Source organism: Erinaceus europaeus, chromosome 1 (genome assembly GCF_950295315.1).
Source record: "Erinaceus europaeus chromosome 1, mEriEur2.1, whole genome shotgun sequence".
In the NCBI taxonomy this organism is placed as follows: Eukaryota; Metazoa; Chordata; class Mammalia; order Eulipotyphla; family Erinaceidae; genus Erinaceus; species Erinaceus europaeus.
Window position 1 is genome coordinate 117037439 of NC_080162.1, and position 20937 is coordinate 117058375.

Genomic DNA, 20937 nt, shown 5'->3' on the forward strand with positions numbered 1-20937 from the left:
ATATGAAAAAATAAAGAGAAACAGCAGAGAGTGAAATAGACCACAGCATCAAAGCTTCCTTCAAGTAGGGGCCAGGCTCAAACCCGGGTAATGTATGTACATGGCCAAGGAGCACACTATCCAAGTAAGCTATTTTGCAAGGCTAACATTTCCTTTTCCAAGTGATGAGGTAATGTGACAATTATATAGGGAGCACATTATGGCTTGGTTACACACTCTCTCTCACCCAGTCTCTCTCTCTCTCCCTCTCCCTCTCCCTTTTGGTGCTGCAGTAGCTGGAAGACCTAAGTGAAGTCCAGACTTGAGAAACAGAGTTTCCCAGCTATCACTAGGAAGCAGAGTTAGCCCAGCTGAGGGTAGTAGCAAAAGGAAGCAAATATTGAAAGTTGTTAAGACTTGTGGCCTGGGGGCTGGGCAGTGGTGCACCTGGTAGAGTAAATACACTACAGTACACAAGGACCCAAGTTCAAGCCCCTGGTCCCCTCTTGCAGGGGAGAAGCTCCATGAATTGGTGAAGTAGTGCTGTAGGTGTCCTTCTCTATGACCTTCTTACCTTCCCTCTCAATTTCTTTCTATTTCTGTCCAAAATAAATATTTATTTATTCCCTTTTGTTGCCCTTGTTTTTTTTTTATTGTTGTAGTTATTATTGTTGTTGTTGTTGATGGCGTCATTGTTGGATAGGACAGAGAGAAATGGAGAGAGGAGGGGAAGACAGAGGGGGAGAGAAAGAAAGACACCTGCAGACCTGCTTCACTGCTTGTCAAGTGACTCCCCTGCAGGTGGGGATCTGGGGGCTCAAACCGGGATCCTTGAGCCTGGTCCTTGGGCTTTGTGCCACATGCACTTAACCCACTGTGCTACCGCCTGACTACTAATAAAATATTCTTGAAAGACTGGAAGCCTGGGGGGTGACACAGTGGGTAGAGTGCCAATTTGCAAGCATTAAATCTTGCATTTTTTGAATCCCTGGAATCATGTGAGCCACAAGAGGGTGCCACAGACCACTGAAGGCAGAAACCTGCCAGAGAGAAGCTGGCAGTGGAAGGTAAGGTTCAGGTGCCAGATGGTGGTGCACAAGCTTAAACACTCAAATTACAATGCATAAGGACCTAGGTTCAAGCCCCTGGTTCCCAGCAGGTGTCTTCTCAATTTCTATGTATTTATCTAATAATAAATAATAATTGAGAGGCGAGAGGGGAAGATAAGTTACATGACAGCCGTAATACAAAGGCTGACAAGAAGTAAGGGTGTCTAACATTACTCCAGAGTTAAGCGTTTGGTCTATGATGCAGGAAGGATGGTCCCTTTTATGATGTTCCAATTCCACATTCAGCAAAGACTCCTGACCAGGGAAAAGCTTCTCTTTCTGCCCTGCCCCATTCTGCAAATATCTTTACCTTGTGTGTTGGTAAATGCCCACTTGTCCTCAAGCTGAGTGAATCTGACTGGACTGACGGCATTTGGTTTTTACATGGATTCATGGTAACTAAACCCACTGTTGCCTCAGAAAAGTCCTGGCAGCAAGTGCCTGGGACATTAGCATAACATCCTAAACTACTCATCCCACTGGCTTCTGGGTAGATCTGACACAAAAATCACAATGGTTAGGGGCACTGACCTCAGTTCCCCTACCTGCAACAGAAGTGGCCAGAAATGACCATCTTGCTGAGTCTTTGCAGTTGTGGTTGAACTCTTCCTGGTGCTCAGGGAAGGGAGTAGGGAAAGGGAGTACTAGCTTGGAACTATGGGAGTCAGGGAAGGGAGTAGGGAAAGGTGGTACTAGCTTGGAACAAGGGAGTGATGGGAATAGGCATATAAGACCACGGTTGCCACCTCTCTTTAAACAACTGTTCTTCTGACTCAGGAAGATTGAGGGCAAACGCTAGAAGAAGAAGGAAGATTGAGGCAGATCTACAATGTCTTACTCTTTGCTACACCTGGAGCATTCTCTAAAAAGTCAATATAGAGCTGGGGAGACAGCATGATGGTTATGCAAAAAGCTTTCATGCCAGAGGCTTCTAGGTCCAAAGTTCAATCCCCAGTACTACCATAAACCAGAGCTGAGCAGTGTTCTGGTATCTTTCCTCCTTCCTTCCTTCTCTCTCTCTCTCTCTCCTTTTTTACCAGAGCACTAATCAGCTTTGGCTTATGGTGCTGCAGGGGACTGACCCTGGGTTTTGGAGTCTCAGGCAACAGCCTCTTTGCATAAACATTAAGTTATCTACCCCCACACCCTACTTCCTTTATCTGTGTGTCTTTCTCTGTGTAGCTCTCTTTCATTGACAAATAATAAATAAAATATTTTTTAAAAAGTCAGTACAGAGGGTGGTTGGGTGGTGGCACACCTGGTTAAGCACATGTGGTACTATGCATAACGACCTGTGCAAGGACCCAGGTTCTAGCCCCACTCCCCACCTGCACAGGGAGTCTGTTTCACGAGTGGTGTCTATCTATTTATCTATCTATCTCCTCTGCTCTCTCAATTTCTCTCTGTCCTATCGAATAGAAAAGAAAAAAGAAAAAGAAAAGAAAAATAGCTGCCAGGAACAGTGGATTCATAGTGCCAGCACTGAGCCCCAGCAATAACCCTGGAGGCAAAAAAAAAAAAAAATTACAGGAAGAATCAGAAAACAAAATCTAACTTGATATTTATAAGTTACAGGTATATAGCAAAAGACACAAATTTAATAATTATTAAACTGGGTAAGGGAGAAAGCATAATGGTAATGCAAGAAGGCTTTCAGGCCTGAGGCTTCAAAGTACTAGGTTCAATCCCCAGTACACTATAAGCCAGAACTGAACAGTGCTCTGGCCTCTATCTCTCTCTCTTTCATTAAGATAAAACAAATAAAATATAATAATAATAATAATAATAATAAATACTAAGCTTAACTCTCATGCAAAGCTGAAAAGCAGGAGACTTCAATTACGATATCAAAAAGGATGAGAGAGAATTCCACAACTAATATAGCAACAACATACATAAAAGGAAGCACTAAGTAAAGTGAAATAGGAATATATAAAGAGGGTGGGGAGATAGCATAATGGTTATGCAAACAGACTCTCATGCCTGAGGCTCCTAGGTTCCAGGTTTAATCCTCCACACCATCATAAGCCAGACCTGAGCAGTGCTGGGATATATATATGCTATGACCAGATCAGATCTGATAAATGAATGTTCTTAACTATTTCAGGTTCAACAAGTCCTTCCAAAATATAGTGAATGCCACAAAGCCCACCTTAGAATCTTTGGTTCAATCCCTAAGGTCTACAACCTCTGAAATGCTGCATGTTTAGATTCCTTGGCAGTCCATGGACTCCAGGTTAAGAACTCTGAAGTAAAAAAATCCAGAGTATGGGCTTCAGTAACAACCTTTAAAACTGAGTCAACAATTAGAACTGATAGAGTTTTTAAAAAACACATTTCTTCAGAGGACACAACTGTTTATAAAAACAGATAGCATATTCAGGCCCAAAGAAGTTCCATGGACACTTAGAAATGTCAACATCATAGTTCCTTAAGAAATAACAGCAGTGACATAGACAATCATCACTTGGAAATATAGTTTTTTCAAAAGAGCACCATTGGGGCCAAAATGAATTTCCAAAACAGTAACCAAAAAATACCACATCAAGCCTATGGAGTGTAGGAAATTCTCTAACTTCAAGGTAAATCATGGTTCAGAGTACTTATGTTTACTAGGAATATTTAAAATATGGTAAACTCTATCTACATAATTAACCTTAGAAATGCATAGTAAGCCAAAAAGAAAGAGCAGAATACATACACTCTGACAAAAGAATTCAGTTAGTAAACAAAACCAAGAGTGGGAACTTTACAACATTCAACACCATCTGTTATAAGCAGAAAAAAAAAAAAAAAAGTAAGACAACTAAACAAAAACAAAGAACTAAACTCAAGGACAATTAAATTATTACCAGGATGATCTCTTTTAACATTACAGCTTGAAAACCTAAATAAAATGAAAGAACGTTAAAATACATAATAAAACTGAAATGATCTAAACAAAAGGAACCAGACTTTACTCACACTTGCAAAAATTAAAATGAAAGAACCTGGCTTGATCATGATTATCTGAGAATCTGTTAGTCCTTCAAAAGAGGATCTTGGTCCCCACTACATGAATTATCAAAAAGAAAAAAAAAAACATGAAAAAAAAGGAGATTCGGGGGGGGGAAAAAAAAAAGGAGATTCGGGATGGGAAAAAGAGAAAGTGCATATTCCAAAAAGTAAGAAAATCACAAAATGAGTTCAGTGAAGCTGGAGTGGAGAGGGCATCTGGTCATGTGCTACATGACCTCTGTGTAGCTTACTCAGCATGGCAAAGCAGCCTGGCTGAAATGAAGGTTCAGAAGCAGAAAAGCCCGCAGGTTGGTTTTCAGGAGAGTGGTAGTATGTACAAATAGATGCTTAAAAAAATCAGTCTGGGCAGGGGAGTGGTGGCATGGTGGTCAGAGTTGGACTTAAAAGCATGAGGTCCCAAGTCTGATCCCCGACATTGCATGTGCCAGAGTGATGCTCTAGTGTTCTCTCTCTCCCTCTCTTTCATTAATGACTGAATCTTTAAAGTATCAATTTGGCTGATCTGTGCAGAAGAAATATGCAGAAAGGATCATCAAGGGTAAGAAACATTATCTGCCTGATAAGGAGAGGCTTGGTCAGAGCGGAGGCAGATGGGGGACACAGAGGAGGTCGATGGGATTGGGGCTGCTGTTCCATTCACACCAAACAGGGGTTTCTGTATTCTTCATAAATGGCTAGACTCTGGACAGGCCACAGCTGGTGGTGTAGCAGGTCCTGAGGGTCCCTGTAGTTCTTGCTGATTGACTGGCATAGTCACACAGTAGAGAGAGGAACTAGAGAGGTGTGAGACTGTCTTCTCACCATGAGGTTCCTAGGCTTTCAGATCAGTTTTAAATCTCTGGCCTTCCAAGCCTCAAGTACTAATAATTATGGATCCCATGTTTATTTTATCCCATGAGCTTCTGATTAGCTGAAATAACCAGCATTATCAAAATGGGTGCTGGAGCTTCAGTTCTAAAACTTTTGGGAAATTATGCCTCCTTACTACACACACACACACACACACACACACACACACACACACACACACACACACACACACACACACACACACACCTTGGCCCTTCCAGGTGGAAGCAGAGGTGACTCGGGGTCTCCGTCTTCAACTGGCAATTGCCAGAGCACAACTGGCAGTTTTGGACTTACCTGAACTGGAGCACCAACCTTTGGAGGCATAAAGTCAGGCCCTACATGAAAACCTGGAAGCATGAGACATGCACTTATCATCCCAGACATTTTTAATGTCTGAATCCATTCTAGGGAGGGGCGCTGGGAGAGATCACCTCCAAGCTCTGTGGTCAGGATGAGCAGATGTGACATTTAGATCTTGAGGTGCATGAAAGCCCAGCACAGGCCTCACAGCCCTGCTTTGTGCTAGAGCATTGCAGTCACCTTGACAACTTTGAAAACATACAACTGTCTGAGTGCCACCTCTGTGAATACCAAATAAATTGGTATGGGTGGGTCACAGATATGTTACTTTCTAAATAACTTCCAGGGGAACACTAGTTGACAGGGAAAGGACAAAGAGAGGGTAAACATAAGGATCCTTCTGCAGCCCAGAGACTCTAGGTGACTCCAGGAAATATCTATATGTGAAATGCTGCATCACAAGGCACCTACAACGAAGAAAGTCTTTTGGGAGGGGGAGATAGCATAATGGTTACGCAAAGAGATTCTCATGACTGAGGCTCCAAAGTCCAGGTTCAATCCCCTGCACTACCATAAGCCAGAGCTGAGCAGTGCTCTGGTTAAAATAATAAATAAATAAATAAATAAATAAATAAATAAAGGGGGCAGGTGGCAGTGCACCTGGTTAAGTGCTCACATTGTAGTGCACAAGGACCCAGGTTCGAGTCCCTGGTTCCCATCTTCAGAGGGAAAGCTTCATGAGGTGAAGCAGGGCTGTGGGTGTTTCAGTCTCTTTCCCTTTCTATCTTCCCCTCCCCTCTCAAATTCTGTCTCTATCCAATAATAAATAATAGTAACAAAAAGAAAGCCTTTCCAGGTGGAGGCAGAGGTGAGTAGGGATCTCCATCCTCAACTGGCAGTTGCCAGAGCACATTCACTTTTGGACTTACCTGAACTAAAGCACCAACCTTTGGAGGCATAAAGTCAGCCCTACTATCTCCACCTCACAGACTGGAAAATAGAACCTGGGGGTTCACTCATATAGAAGGAGTACTTGAACCTGGAAGCAGAATTACCCTGCTTCCTACATCTTCTGGCACTGGAAGATGAAAAGGTCTTGTTGGCAATACAAGGTTGAAATACAATGGATTTTCATGGAGGTTACTCCTGGAAGGTAATACTGCCTAATGCCTAGGATGAGTTAAGAGTCAAGTGTCTTAAGCCTGCTGGCCTACAGGACCAAAACTCTAATTTCCCCTTTGAAAGAACAATCTTCCAGAAATTGCCTTCTCTCCAACCCAAGATGGAATTCAAAGACCTTGTCAGAGACTTCACACCGTTACACCCAAACCCTAGCAGACCCTCCCTTTGACCTGTGACCTATTTGGTTGTCCCCAACAAAGCCCTAGTCAGGCAGATGATTCTATTTGACTATGGAGACATCTAATTTTTGATTTGTTTTTTTCAGCTGATTTGGACTGTGAGCATGGTTTCTGTAAGAAGTGTCAGACTGCAGAGCAATGCTGAGTTCATCTGACATTTTCACAGGTCTAGCTCAACTTCTTCCATCTGGTGTCTTTCTTTTTCTGGATGCTGGGAAAAGCTTATAGAAGGCAAAATTGAAATCATAGGTTTGGGAATCAAAAGTGAGAATGAGAACACTGAGGGTCAGCTCTCATTTCTGGGGCACCTCCTTTCAACAGCACTGGGATGATAAGTGCATGTCTCATGCCTCCAGGTTTTCATTCCTGTCACCTCACCCCCTTCCACTCAGTGACGCTGCCGAGCGCAGGCATCAGGCTGGGGTCATGAGCAGGGTCTTGCTTCCAATATGGGTGCCAGCACTTTGCTGGCATCTTCCCATTCAGCTGTTATTAGGGACTTGGGGGAAGGGAAAGTGGAGGTAAAGAAAAGTAGTCTGGCAAGGGCTCCATCTGAGAAAGGCTTTTAAAGCTTTGTAGTGAGTACCTTCTCCTACAGTTTCTCCCCAGCATGGACTTTCTGATGCCGAATAAGGTGTGAGCTTCCCCTGAAAGACTTGCCACATTTATTACACTCGTAGGGCTTCTCTCTGGTATGGGTCTTATAATGCTCAATTAGGGCTGACCTGTGCCGGAAGGCCTTGCCACACTCATTGCAGGTGTAGGGTTTCTTTCCAGTATGAATTCTTTGGTGCTGAATCAGGGCAGAGCTGTGGCAGAAGGCCTTCCCACACTGGCCACACTCATAGGGCTTCTCCCCAGTGTGGATCCGCTGGTGTTCAATGAGGGAGGAGCTCTGACTGAAGGCTTTTGCACACTTGTGGCATCTGTAGGGTTTCTCGCCTGTGTGAGTCTTCCGGTGTTCAATAAGGTTGGAGCTTTGGCTGAAGGCCTTCCCACACTCTTCACATTTGTATGGTTTCTTCCCAGTGTGAATCCTCTGGTGTCGAATGAGGTGAGACCTGTGACAAAAGGCTTTCCCACAGATGTCACATTCATGAGGTTTCTTCAGGGTGTGGATTTTCCGATGCTGGCTGAGGCCTGAACTTTGATTAAAGGCCTTCCCACACTCTTTACACTGATAAGGTTTCTCCCCTGTATGAATTCTCTCGTGTTTTCTGAGGCTTGAACTCCGACTGAAATCTTTCCCACATTCCCGACACTCATAGGGTCTTTTTCCAGTGTGAGTTTTCTGATGTTGTGTGAGGGCTGAGCTCTGACGAAAGGCCTTTCCACATTCCTGGCACTCGTAGGGCTTCTCCCCAGTATGGATTATCTGATGTCTAAGAAGGTGTGAGCTCTGGCTGAAGGCCTTTCCACACTCACAGCATTCATAGGGCTTTTCCCCTGTGTGAATCACCAGATGTCTAAGAAGGTGTGAACTTTGGCTGAAGGCCTTCCCACATTCCCGACATGCATAAGGTTTTGCTGGTTGTGTGGCTTTGTGAGGTTCAGTGGGTTCCAAACCCTCCTTGTCTGCTTTCTCGGAACTTTTTTTAGTGGGTTCTTCTCCATCATGGATTATCTCACACATACTTAAGTCTGATTTCTGGAGGAAGGTTTGGTCAAATATCTCATCATCCTGGGGTCTATTCACCGGGGGGGTACCCTGATGCTGAAAAGGGCTTGAACACAGGCTGAAGTTCCCTTCGTAATCATCATGTTCTTCATACTGGTCCCCAAGAGGGATCTCCTTGTAGATAACAGCCATTTGTTCTAAATTCCTCTCCTGAAGAAATGTGTCCCCCAGATCCTCTTCTGGGAAAAGGACTTGTTGCATCTCCAACCCATCCTCAAACACAAAATTCTCACCAAACTTGGTTACTGAAGGAATCTCCATTAGGAGTCTAGTATTACCCACCCCAATTACCCCAATGGTCTTTCTTGATCCTCTATGGGACACACTGTTCCCAGTCAAAGAGATCTGAAAAGAAGAAAACAAGGGACATTGTCAAGTCAGTAAATCAAGCATCTAGCGTGTATCTTCTTCCTGTGTTCGAATCTAATAAATATAAGGCATAATCTTGCACTTACAGTGGTTCAAGTAGGTTAGAGACAAATTTTATTTACCTCAAGTGCCTGGCTCCCCACCTGCAAGAGGAGTCACTTCGCAAGCAGTGAAGCAGGTCTGCAGGTGTCTATCTTCTCTCCCCCTCTGTCTTCCCCTCCTCTCTCCATTTCTCTCTATCCTATCCAACAACCACGACATCAATAACTACAACAATAAAACAACAAGGGCAACAAAAAGGAAAATAAATATAAAAAAAATTATTTACCAAAAAAGTCACAAAGACAAATAGATGGACACAAGCAAGGTGTCTAAAAAAAGGGAGGTACAAGGGGTAAGACTCAAATTTTAAAAAGTGAGCTGGGGATATATTTTTTCTTTTTTTTTCCTTATTTATTTATTCTCTTTTGTTACCCTTGTTGTTTTATTGTTGTAGTTATTATTGTTGTTGTTATCGTTACTGATGTCATCATTGTTGGATAGGACAGAGAGAAATGGAGAGAGGAGGAGAAGACATAGAGAGGGGGAGAGAAAGATAGATACTTGCAGACCTGCTTCACTGCCTGTGAAGTAACTCCCCTGCAGGTGGGGAGCTGGGGGCTCTAATTGGGATCCTTACTCTGTTTCTTGCGCTTTGCGCCATGTGCACTTAAACCGCTATGTTACTGCCTGACTCTGGGGATGTATTTTTTTCTTTTGCCTCCAGTGAGCTGGTTTTAATTAATTAATTAATTAATTAATATTTGCCTCCAGGGTTATCACTGGGCTCAGGGCTCAGTGCCTGCACTATGCTCCTGGCAGCCATCTTTTTTTTCCATTGTTGTTGTTGCTGTTATTGTTGTTGTTGGATAGGACAGAGAAATTGAGAGAGGAAGGGAAGACAGAGAGTGGGAGAGAAAGATAGACAGCTTGTGAAGTGACCCCCCTCTGCAGGTAGAGAGCCAGGGGCTCAAACTGGGATCCTTGTGTTTCATACTATGTGTGCTTAACCCAATGTACTACCACCCAGCCCCCTGGGGATATCTTTTTTTTTTTTAATTATTTATTTATTCCCTTTTGTTGCCCTTGTTGTTTTATTGTTGTAGTTATTATTGTTGTTGTTGTTGTTGAATAGGACAGAGAGAAATGGAGAGAGGAGGGGAAGACAGAGAGGAGGAGAGAAAGATAGACACCTGCAGACCTGCTTCACCGCCTGTGAAGCGACTCCCCTGCAGGTGGGGAGCCGGGGTTCGAACCGGGATCCTTACGCCGGTCCTTGTGCTTTGCGCCACCTGCGCTTAACCCACTGCGCTACAGCCCGACTCCCCTGGGGATATCTTAATTAGCAGAGCATCATGCCTGAGGTTTCTAGTTTTATTCCTGCCACTACATATACCAAAACAGTATTCCAGCTTCTCGCTCTCTCTCTCTCTCTCTCCCTACTTCTCTGCTTCATATGTAACAAAATAAAAATAAAAAAAAATCTTTCCCCACCTGCAGGGCAATCGCTTCACAGGTGGTGAAGCAGGTCTGCAGGTGTCTGTCTTTCTCACCCCCTCTGTCTTCCCCTCCTCTCTCCATTTCTCTCTGACGTATCCAACAACGATGACAACAATAACTACAACATTAAAAATACAAGGGTAACAAAAGGGAATAAATAAATAAATAAATATTTTTTAAAAAGAAATTTTTAAAGAAAAAGAGAGTGTGCACTTCTCTTCTACACTAGGTTAGCTGTTCCTCTTCTAGTCAGATGCCCCAACCAACACCTTGGGAGTCAGTTTAAATTGTCACTTATCCTTTGAGTCTATCCTTATAATTTTTTGAAGGGTTCTTTGCTTCTCAGTCTATGTTGCCATTCCACAGCTCAGGCATCACTGTGACTTCCCAGAATTATGTCAATACTTACCTCCCAAATGGTCACCCACCTCTAGCTTCTGCTCCTCCCTCTGGTTCCTTACACTGACTCCAGAATCAAATATCCAAGACAGAGACCTGATCGTGTCATTTCCCCTTAGGACCTCGCAGCAGTCCAATTCCTCCACAAAGCCCTTCTAGACCTAGCTCTTGCCTCTTACTTCTACCCATTCCTAACCTTTCAGTTCAACAACTTACTTGCCCTATTTTTTCCTCCTTCTAACAGCTCCTTCCCCCTTCTCAGATTGCTAGAAGCTCATCCTTCCAGATTCAGCCAAACTCCCCCTCTTTTCTGTACCCTCTGGCTCTGGTGATCTCAAGCATACCCAAGGAGTAAGACATGTGTCCTTCACCGCACTTAACCACCCAGGAAGACAAATGCTGGTTGACAGAACTCTCCTCACCAATACCCACAATTTTTAAAAAAATTTTACTTATTTATTTTCCCTTTTGTTGCCCTTGTCTTTTTATTGTTGTTGTAGTTATTATTGTTGTTGTTACTGATGTTGTCATTGTTAGATAGGACAGAGAGAAATGGAGAGAGGAGGGGAAGACAGAGAGGGGAGACAAAGATAGACACCTGCAGATCTGCTTCACTGCCTGTGAAGCAACTCCCCTGCAGGTGGGGAGCCGGGGGCTCAAACCGGGATCCTTACTCCTGGTCCTTGCGCTTTGCGCCACGTGCACTTAACCAGCTGCGCTACAACCGACTCCCCCACAATCTTTTTAAGAGCAAGTTATGCACTCCTTAATTTTGGAACCTTTAGTCTCCATCACAACAGGAGAAACACACAACATCTATAATAAATCTATGACTGAAAGTCCAGGAGATAGCTCAGTTGGTAGAATGTATATGTTACTATACATGAGACCCTGTCACCACAGGGAAGCATCATGGACAGCATCAAGGGATTGTCATGGATAGTGAAGCTGTGCTTTGAAGGTTCTCTCTTTCCCCCCCCCCTTTTCTAAGGATTTAGAATAAAATATTGGGCTGAAAAAGGAGAAAAAATACAAGTAAAGAAAAAATAAGTCTGGGAAAATAGCATAATGATTATGCTAACAGCTTTTAAGCCTGAAGTTCTGTACAAGTACCGCGCGCTAACTGATTGTGCCACTGGAGCTCCTGAAGTTCTGAGTTTACACGCTCAATCCCCATCACAACCATAATCCAGAGCTCACAGTGCTCTGGAAAAGTAAGCACATAAATAATAAAGGCAGGGGTAAATAGCATAATGTAACATTATGCAAAGAGACTTTAATGCCTGAGGCTCCAAAGTCCCAGGTTCAATCCCCTGCACTACCACAAGCTAGAGCTGAGCAGTGCTCTGGTTTAAAAAGTAATAAATAAATAATAAAATAAAAATTAAGAAAATATATTGGGCTGAGAGGCAGCATTGTGCATGTGCAGGGTTCTTGATTCATTTCCCAGTGCTGCATTAAAAAAAAAAACACTGGATTAAATGAAGGAAATAATTTATTTTTATATCGTAAGGAACTGACATACAGTAACACACACACTTACTTTTTTTTGCAAATAATTCTTTACTCAAATAAATCACTTGTCTGGGTGATATAAATATATAAAACAGTCTCACAGAGGACACAGTTTAAAAATAATAATAAATCAGAGGGGCCAGACAGTGGTTCATCTGGTTGAGTGCACATGGTACAATGTGCAAGGAAATTGGTCCAAGTCCTGTATTCCCACCTGCAGCATAGAAATTTCATGGGCAGTGAAGCAGTGCTGCAGGTGTCTCTCTTTATCCTTCTCTTACCTCTCAAGTTCTCTCTGTCTCTATCCAAAATTTTTTTAATTTTTTAAAGAAGAAGAAATAGATCTTACAGAGTGGGAGAGACAGAATAATGGTTATGCAAAAGACTTTCATGACTGAGGCTCTGAAGTTCCAGGTTCAATCCCCTGTACTGTCATAAGCTAAAGCTGAGCAGTGCTCTGGTAAAAATACTACTACTACTACTAATAAATTAATTAAAAGCAAATAAACCAGACAAAAGCATAGCTGCTCCAGATGAAAAGAGTGTTTTCATAGCAACAAGGGAGACAGTGAAAGAACCCCCTGCTCACACTCAATTCTCCTGTGGTGATCTCTAAGAAAGACCCTCAGTATCAGGCAGGGGTAGACAGTATAATGGTTATGCAAACAGACTCTCATGCCTGAAGCTCCAAAAGTCCCAGATTCAATCCCCTGCACCACCATAAGCCAGAGTTGAGCAGACTCTCAGTATCTGTCTTACTCAGAAATTTTTCTGGAAGCTATGGAAAATGTTTTCTGGTAAAATGACAAAGATAACAGATCAAGTTTATTAAACATCTCTTATGAGCTACGTACTATTAGATTTCTTACAAGCACATATCTCATTTAATCCTTCTAATTCTATTCAAAGGTATTATTCTCTCTCTCTCTCTTTTTTTTTTTTTTTTGCCTCCAGGGTTATCGTTGGGGCTCAGAGGAATCCACTGCTCTTGGAGGCCACTTTTTCCCTTTTTGTTGCCCTTGTTTATTGCTGTTATTGTATATGGTAGGACAGAGAGAAATGGAGAGAGGAAGAGAAGACAGAGAGGGGGAGAGAAAGATAGACACCTGCAGACCTGCTTCACCACCTGTGAAGTGACTCTCCTGCAGGTGGGGAGACAGGGGCTCGAACCGAGATCCTTATGCCAGTCCTTGCGCTTTGCACCATGTGTGCTTAACCTGCTGCACTAACCCCTGGCCCCCCAAAGGCATTATTCTTACCATAACATTACCCTTCTACTAAAGAACGGAGAGTGATTAGTTCCACATACTAAATCAATCATGATAAGAGTTCATTCTTGTTTGAACATAGTTTTTTTAAAATATTTATTTATTTTCCCTTTTGTTGCCCTTGTTTCATTGTTGTAGTTATTATTGTTGTTGATGTCATCGTTACTGGATAGGACAGGGAGGAAGGAAAGACAGAGAGGGGGAGAGATAGACACCTGCAGACCTGCTTCACCGCCTGTGAAGTAACACCCCTGCAGGTGGGGAGCCGGGGGCTCAAACCAGGATCCTAATGTTGGTCCTTGTGTTTTGCGCCACGTGCGCTTCACCCGCTGTGCTACCACCCAACTCCCTTGAACACAGTTTTTAAAAAAATATATTTATTTACTTATTCCCTTTTGTTGCCCTTTTTTATTGTTGTTGTTATTGATGTTGTTGTTGAATAGGACAGAGAGAAATGGAGAGAGTAGGGAAAGACAGAGAGGGGGAGAGAAAGATAAACACCTGCAGACCTGCTTCACCGCCTGTGAAGTGACTCCCCTGCAGATGGGGAGCTGGGGGCTCGAAACTGGGATTCTTAGGCTGGTCCTTGTGTTTTGCGCCACCTGTGCTTAACCCACTGCACTACCACTGGACTCCTGAACATAGTCTTAAATGCATTTTCAATCAATTGTAAAGTAGGTGTAAAAAGAAAAAGAACAGAACTAAAGCATTCTCAAAGATCTGTTGATCGCTTCAACTCATTTAACCTTCACCTCCTTTGTAACCCATAGTCCCCAGTTCTTTCACTAGACTTTATCAAGTCTAACAACCCACCAGTTTCACCCTGGTTCTCCTTTGTCTTCATCCCTTCCCTGTCTAGCTTGTGCTCTTGGGTCTAAGGATAGACATTACTTCAACTAGCTCTGGCCAGCATCGTTTCTTGTCTCCTTACTTTGCTGCTACCAGTCACTAACTAATAGCTTTCTCTACCAGTTCCTCCTAAGATATTAAATGTTACCACAGATCACCATAGCACTGTGTGTGGCACCAAGACAAACTTCAAGTTCTCCAGTTCAGCTGGGATTTGAGCACTCAGCTCCAGCATTTAATGACTTTCTAGTGGCCAGTCCTCCTCTTCATAATTCTAACTTCCCCACCTCTGGCACTGCTTGCTCATACTTCCTTTTCAAAACTCTTCATTTCCAGAGCTGCAAATTGGCCATGTGGGGACCCTGCCACAGCCATGTTTTGTTTGCCATTCAAAGAGTGGGGCTTTTCCCTTTTTGTTTGATTTAGCTGCCAATATTGAACTCAAAAGGTTTCTGGCTTCCTCCAAAAGATGTGATGAGACAGTATGCCTCTGCACTAAACCCACCTTTCCTACCCCAATACCTCACCCAGTGTGGTGTGGGCTGGGTTCAAACGGGGGTCATACACATGGCAGTATCCAGGTGAACTATTTCACCAGCCACATCCACCTCCCTTCCTTCCTTCTTTCTTATTTTTTCTTTTTCATTGAAATAGGGAGGGAGGGAGAGGAGAGACACCTGCACCAAAGCTCCACCTCCACATGAAGCTTTCCTGCTGCAGGTGGGGACCAGGGATTGAATCAGGTTGCTACCCAAATATTGACTGACTATTGTTGATTATTGACCCAACTACTTATTGACTATTTGAGTGTCCTCACTAACCCGCCCCACCCCCACCTCCATGCCCTCCATCATCCCCAGGTTTCCGGTTTTCGAACACCCCTATTTGCATGCCCTCTGACCCCTCCTTTTGGTGTCTGTAGCAAGCCATCTTCCACCACCCACCTGTTAAATCTTGGTATTTCTAAATTTCCCTCTTTGGGGTCTTTCGAGTCTACAATCTGTTTAAAAAGTTGCCAGTTCTTTACCAGTTCCCTACAAATATTTTTACTTTGTGATGGTCAAGCAACCCCCCCCTAAAAAAGAAAAAAAAGGTGTGGAATCACAAGCTCTCCACCCCTCTGGGCCTCCCCAACCTTCTCCCGCATCAGTCACCGCATCCTTCGGGGATGCCCCGGGGCTGGGGCTCCGGGCAGGCGCGCTCGGCTCTCCGGCCGGGGTGGCGACGGCCGGCGCCCCTACAGGATCCCCACCCAAGGGGGACGCCCACACCCTGGGGGCAACTGGAGAGACTGGTGGTCACTGGCTGACGCAGTCACTCACCTGGGCCAGGGCGGGACTGTTCACCTGGGCAGGGCGGGGCCGCGGGCGGGCGGGGCGGGGCCGCACCTGAACTACTCCAACCCGCGGCCGACGAGGCCTTGCAGCGTGGTGGTTTCTGACGCGGAGGCCCTGGCCCGAGTGCCCGGAGCCCCGCCCCTTCGCCCGCGGGCACTTCCGGGGCCGCTCTAGGCCGCATGGAGGTCCTAGAGTCTCGGTGGTCCCGCTGCTCTGGGAATAAGTTCTTTGAGGGGCTGCACAGGGGGAGATGGCTGGAGTGAGAAAAGGAAACTGAGGCCTGGAGGGAGGAATAGGCGAGGCTTCGCTGCATTTGCCTTGGGGGTGCGGGCAAGCCAGAGGCAGTGGGGCGTGGCGTAGGCCCAGATCTTGTTGGAATTCACCTTTCCTTCCTGGGTAGCCCTTGTGGCTCCCTGCCCATCCTACTCCCACCTTCCCAAGGCTGGGGGAGAAAAAGGAGCTGAGTGGGCAGGGCAGACAGTACCATGGCTATGCAAAACGACTTTGAAGCCTGAGACGTCATAGGTCCCAAGTTCAGCCTCAGCACTACCATAAAGCAGAGCTGAGCAGACTGCTGTTAAATAAATAAGTTTAAAAGATGAAGGGCCTGAGTTTGGGTCCTAGTGGTGGCTAGAAGTGTAGCCTGTAGCCTGGAGACCCTCAACAAGATGCATCTAAAGGATTACCTACAAACCTGAGACCCACTAGGGGAACTGCGAGGAGAGAACAGGTGTGTGCTTGAACCCTGTTCCACTCCCAGAGGTTCATCTCTACTTCTTATGGTGAGAGTCACCCCTCCACCCAGTGCTTCCCCTCAACCTTCAGAGCCAAGTCACTCAAGTGCAGTTTGTCCTCCTCTGGGGAACCTCCCCCAGGGGACCACTGCCCTATCTCAGAAAACAAGTGGCGCAGACACTCCTGAAAACTGCTGTTGCCTGTTCTTGCCCCTGCCCCTGCTCACCTGACTTCAGCATCCTCTGCCTCGACCTTCATCTCTCTTCCTCCCCCTCCACCCCTGCACACACCCACACTTATACCTGCCTCCCTGCTCTATCTAGGTGTAGGCATGGCTGACCCTCTTCAAGCAGCCTGAGCTCCTGAGGAGCCAGTCCAGCCCCTCTGTGAACGTTGGACCACAACCATTCATGCAGACCTGGGAGCCCAGGGTCTGGTTCCTTTTTCTCTCCCTCCAGCTCTTTGGGAGGCCAGGCCACCAGTCTGAACCCCCTTGGGTGACAATGAGGAGGCTGAGTCCTGCCCCAGGGCCTCAGGTGTTTCCTCTACTGCAAACTCCCCAGAAGCACCTCCTTTAAACCCCTCAATCCCAGACCAACCACATTTCAGCTTTTCAGCAGGGATTTAATGGATTTTATTGGCATTTTAATATTATTAGCCATTTTACAGAGCAGAAAAATCAAGGCTCAGAGAAAGTGGAGCCGAAAATAGGAGCAAAAGTGGAAAGCAGACTGGAAGCATTCATCTGGCACTCTATCCCTAGGCTAGTAGGCCACAGAGCAGTAATAATCAGCATCATCCTCTGGCTGCACTGGGCTGATGGTCAAGATGCAGGCGTTGTGGGCTGTGTCCGTGGCTGCTGAGAATCGATCAGGAGTATCAGGGGGCCGGTGGTGATCCTCCTCTGAACGATAGTAGAAGAGGTAACGAGGAGCGCTGCCAGCCCGCTGCTGGTACCAAGACACTCCATAGTCCCCGACGGTGGCATGACCAGGGCTCAATGTGCAGGAGAGTTGGGCCACTTGGCCTGGGAAGACCAGCAGTGCATCTGGCTGGGACGGGGTTGACTGAGAGGCTGAGAGACACAGATCTACTCAGACCTGGCCCGGGACCCTTCCCTGCTGTCCTTGTTCTAGGCTAGGCCAAACTCTAAGGAGACTGGCTCCCACATGGTGCAGAAGACCAGAGCCATGAATAGCACTAAATGGGGCAGAAATAGCCACCTTTGAGTCCCCATTAGTCATGTTCCCAAGGACTAGCTGAGGATCTAGGGTTCAAAGGGAACTTTTCAGTCCATCTGTATCTGACTCCGACTCCTCTAGTCAAATCAGTTCTTCCAAACCTTGGCCACAGTCTAACCACTACCAAGGATCCTCCTGGGCTGTATCATCTTAACCATCACCTCGACTTCAGTTAGCTGTAGGGCACCTTTGTCAAGATTAGGTTGTCTCTGAGGCTCTGTGAGGTAGGGACCAGCTGGCTCTAAGTTCCTCTGTGAAAAACTCAAGAGGTGGCCAAGGTCAGGGAGACACCATAATGGTTATGCAAAACACTCTCATGCCTGTGGCTTCAAGGTCCCAGGTTGAATCCCTTGCATGACCATAAGTCAGAGCCAAGCAGTATTCTGGTTTAAAAAAAAAAAAAATGGTGAACTGTCCTATCTCCTCAAAGACCCTAAAGAGTCCAACTACTGAGGTGCCCTATCTATTTGGTAATTCACTAATGAGGAAACTGAGAACTACACAGAAAAGGGATTCATCACTGGGCAGGAAGAGAGCTACCTTGTAAACAGTTCTCCCCTCCATCTCAATATTCCCTTTACAGCCCCTTACTGCCTGTGTGGGTTTGCTTTTCTGCAGGGACCTTCTGGAGCTAGTGCTGTCCCCCCATCCCATCTTTAAGGTGACCCAGTTCCAGGGAGGGCTTACCTGCCAGGAGGACCTCAGTCAGAAGGAGGACCAGGCACCAGTGGGTCATGACTAGCAGCAAGAAAGTATGGAGAGTGGTTTTGTTGGGCAGAGCCTCAGGTGCTCAAGGCACGTGGTGGGGGAGGTCACTGGACCACAACAAGACATGCAAATCAACCCATTGAGGGAATGGGGGGTAGGGGAGAGCAATGGCTGGGATTCAACAGCTTGGCCCTATCTTTTTAAGCATCAGAGTCCTGACCACACAGGATCTTCTGAGAATAGGAGCCTGGAAATCCACACATGGGCTGAAATAGGGAGCTACTTTTTTTTTTTTTTTAATTATTGAAGTGTAACTCCCATACTGTTAAGTGTACAAATCTCTAGTGGTTGGTTTGATGACTGTGTACAGAATCTATATTCCCACAATCTCCACTCAGATCAAGGTATAGAATATTTCCATCTCTCCAGAAGACCCCCTCCTGTACCTCCCCATGTCCTCCCTCCCCCTAAAGCATTCTGATGTCCAGCACCTTAGACTGGTTTTCCCTGATCTAGAACTTCAAATAGAAATGGAATGATAATGTATCTTTTGTTCCTGTTTCTTTGGCCTAACAAAAGTATGGCTGCCAGCATATGCAGCAATGTTTAATCCATTGTCATAGTAGCATGTAATCCATTGTGTGGATAAGCCCATAATTATTTTATCTGTTCTGCTACTGACACTTGGGTGCTTTCCAGACTATAGATATGACAAAGAGAGCTGATGTGAACATTCCTGTCCATGTCTTTTGGTGCACCAGCCTGACTGCTGGACAGACCCCAAGAATGGGAAGTACTTTTTTTTTTAATTATCTTTATTTATTGGATAGAGACAGCCAGAAATCAAGAGGGAAGGGGGTGATAAAGAGGGAGAGAGACAGAGAGACACCTGCAACCCTGCTTCACCACCTGTAAAGCTTTCCCCCTACAGGTGGGGACTGGGGGCTCATACCTGGGTCCTTGAGCATTATAATACATGTGCTTAACCAGGTACGCCATCACCCAGCCCCACTCCTTTTCTTTCTTTATTTCTTTTTATTGACACCAGAATTATCACTGGGGCTTGCTGACTATACAATGAATCCACTACTCTTAGTATCCTTTTTTTTTTTCCTTTCTCTATTTTTTCTTCTTGATGGGGGTGGGGGGAGGAAAGAAAGGGAGAAGAGAGACACCCAAAGCAGTGCTTCACCACCCAGAAATTGGTGCATTTTACTTTTGTAGATACTGCTAATATTCCCAACATAGCTTTACAAATCCACACTCCCACCACAGTTAAGAGTGCTCTTGTTCTCTCTCTCATAATAACTCTTTGAAAAAATAGTCACACATTTATCCATTGCGACGTCCCTACTGAGTTGTGAACACAGATGGAAATATAGAGGAATGTGTGTATCCAGAAGCAGAATATATCACTGACATGCTGCCTGGAGGGGCCAGTGCTCCTCCCTACTCACCGCTGTCTTGGGTCAGGGGAGCTGAGGCCAGGGGTGTGGGGGGGTGCTATCCAGACACACACCTGGCTCCTTAGATGATCTAATAGGGTTTCAAAAAGGGGGACCAGGAGACAGAAATAGGCACAGAGGAATAGGAGTGGGAGGTGAGGAGGAAAGGGGAAGAGAAAAAAGTTCAAGGATGAACAGAAATAGAGAATGAGAAATGGTTAGTATGAGACCACAGAGACAGAAAATGAGAGATGAGGGAGACTGGTGAGGGAGGGGAGACAAACAAACTGAAGACAATGAAAGATGGTGAAAAAAAGGAGCGTGAGAAAGGAGAAGGGTATGAGGTAAATAGCTGAGAAACCGGGAGCTGCTACAACCTGGAAGAGCAGCAATGAGAGTGAGCAGTTTTCTGTGAATTTAACATTCACTCATCATGTGATCCAGCAGTTCCTCTCATGGCACTGGCCCTGGAGAAAGGAAAGCTCAATATATATATTTTATACACATTTTTTTTGCCTTCAGGGTTTGTGGTGTTGCTGGAGACTGAACCTGGGACTTCAGAGCCTAAGGCATGAAAGTCTTTTACATAACCACTATGCTATTCCCCTAGCACTTGCCTCCATGGTTATCACTGGGGCTTGGTGCCTACACTACAAATCTACTGCTCCTGGAAGCCATTTTCCCATTTTGTTGCCCTTGTTGTTGTCACTGTTGCTATTGTTGTTGGATACGACAGAGAAGTCAGGAGAGGAGAAGGCAGAGGGGGAGAGATAAACACCTGCAGACCTGCTTTACTGCTTGTAAAGTGAACCTCTGCAAGTGGGGAGCTGGGGGCTCAAACCAGGATCCTAGGCCGGTCCTTGAGCTTCATGCCATGTGCACTTAACCTGTTGTGCTACCACCCAGCCTCCAATATATATATTAATGAGTAATGCAGAGACACCAGAGCATTGCTCAGCTCTGGCTTATGGTGGTTCTGGGAACTGAACCTGGGACTTCAGAGCTTCAGGCATGAAAACCTTTTGCAGAACCATTATGTTATTTCCCCATCACTAGGAGAGCTTTATTCACATGAAACTCAAGGGAATGTCTTTATGGGCTTTAGGTACCATCACGGAAACAAGTGACAAGCCCAAAGAGCAGCAGATGAATGGATCCACTGTGTTGTGTCTTGTCCTACATTCAGACTGGGGGACACTGAGCAGCAACAAGCAGCACTATGTCAGACAACCGGG

General features: G+C 45.3%; 2 protein-coding genes across 2 annotated transcripts; both read right to left on the reverse strand.

Moving 5' to 3' along the window:
• Positions 1–3675: 3675 nt before the first annotated feature.
• Positions 3676–15657, reverse strand: ZNF70 (zinc finger protein 70). Its single transcript, XM_060194731.1, has 2 exons — positions 15559–15657; positions 3676–8642 (listed from the first exon to the last, which is right to left on the reverse strand). The coding sequence occupies exon 2, from the start codon at positions 8556–8558 to the stop codon at positions 7212–7214; it is 1347 nt and encodes a 448-aa protein (XP_060050714.1). The 5' UTR covers positions 8559–8642; positions 15559–15657; the 3' UTR covers positions 3676–7211.
• Positions 15658–16931: 1274 nt separating this feature from the next.
• Positions 16932–19049, reverse strand: VPREB3 (V-set pre-B cell surrogate light chain 3). Its single transcript, XM_060203866.1, has 2 exons — positions 18237–19049; positions 16932–17383 (listed from the first exon to the last, which is right to left on the reverse strand). The coding sequence occupies exons 1-2, from the start codon at positions 18283–18285 to the stop codon at positions 17073–17075; spliced, it is 360 nt and encodes a 119-aa protein (XP_060059849.1). The 5' UTR covers positions 18286–19049; the 3' UTR covers positions 16932–17072.
• Between the last annotated feature and the right edge of the window lie 1888 nt (positions 19050–20937).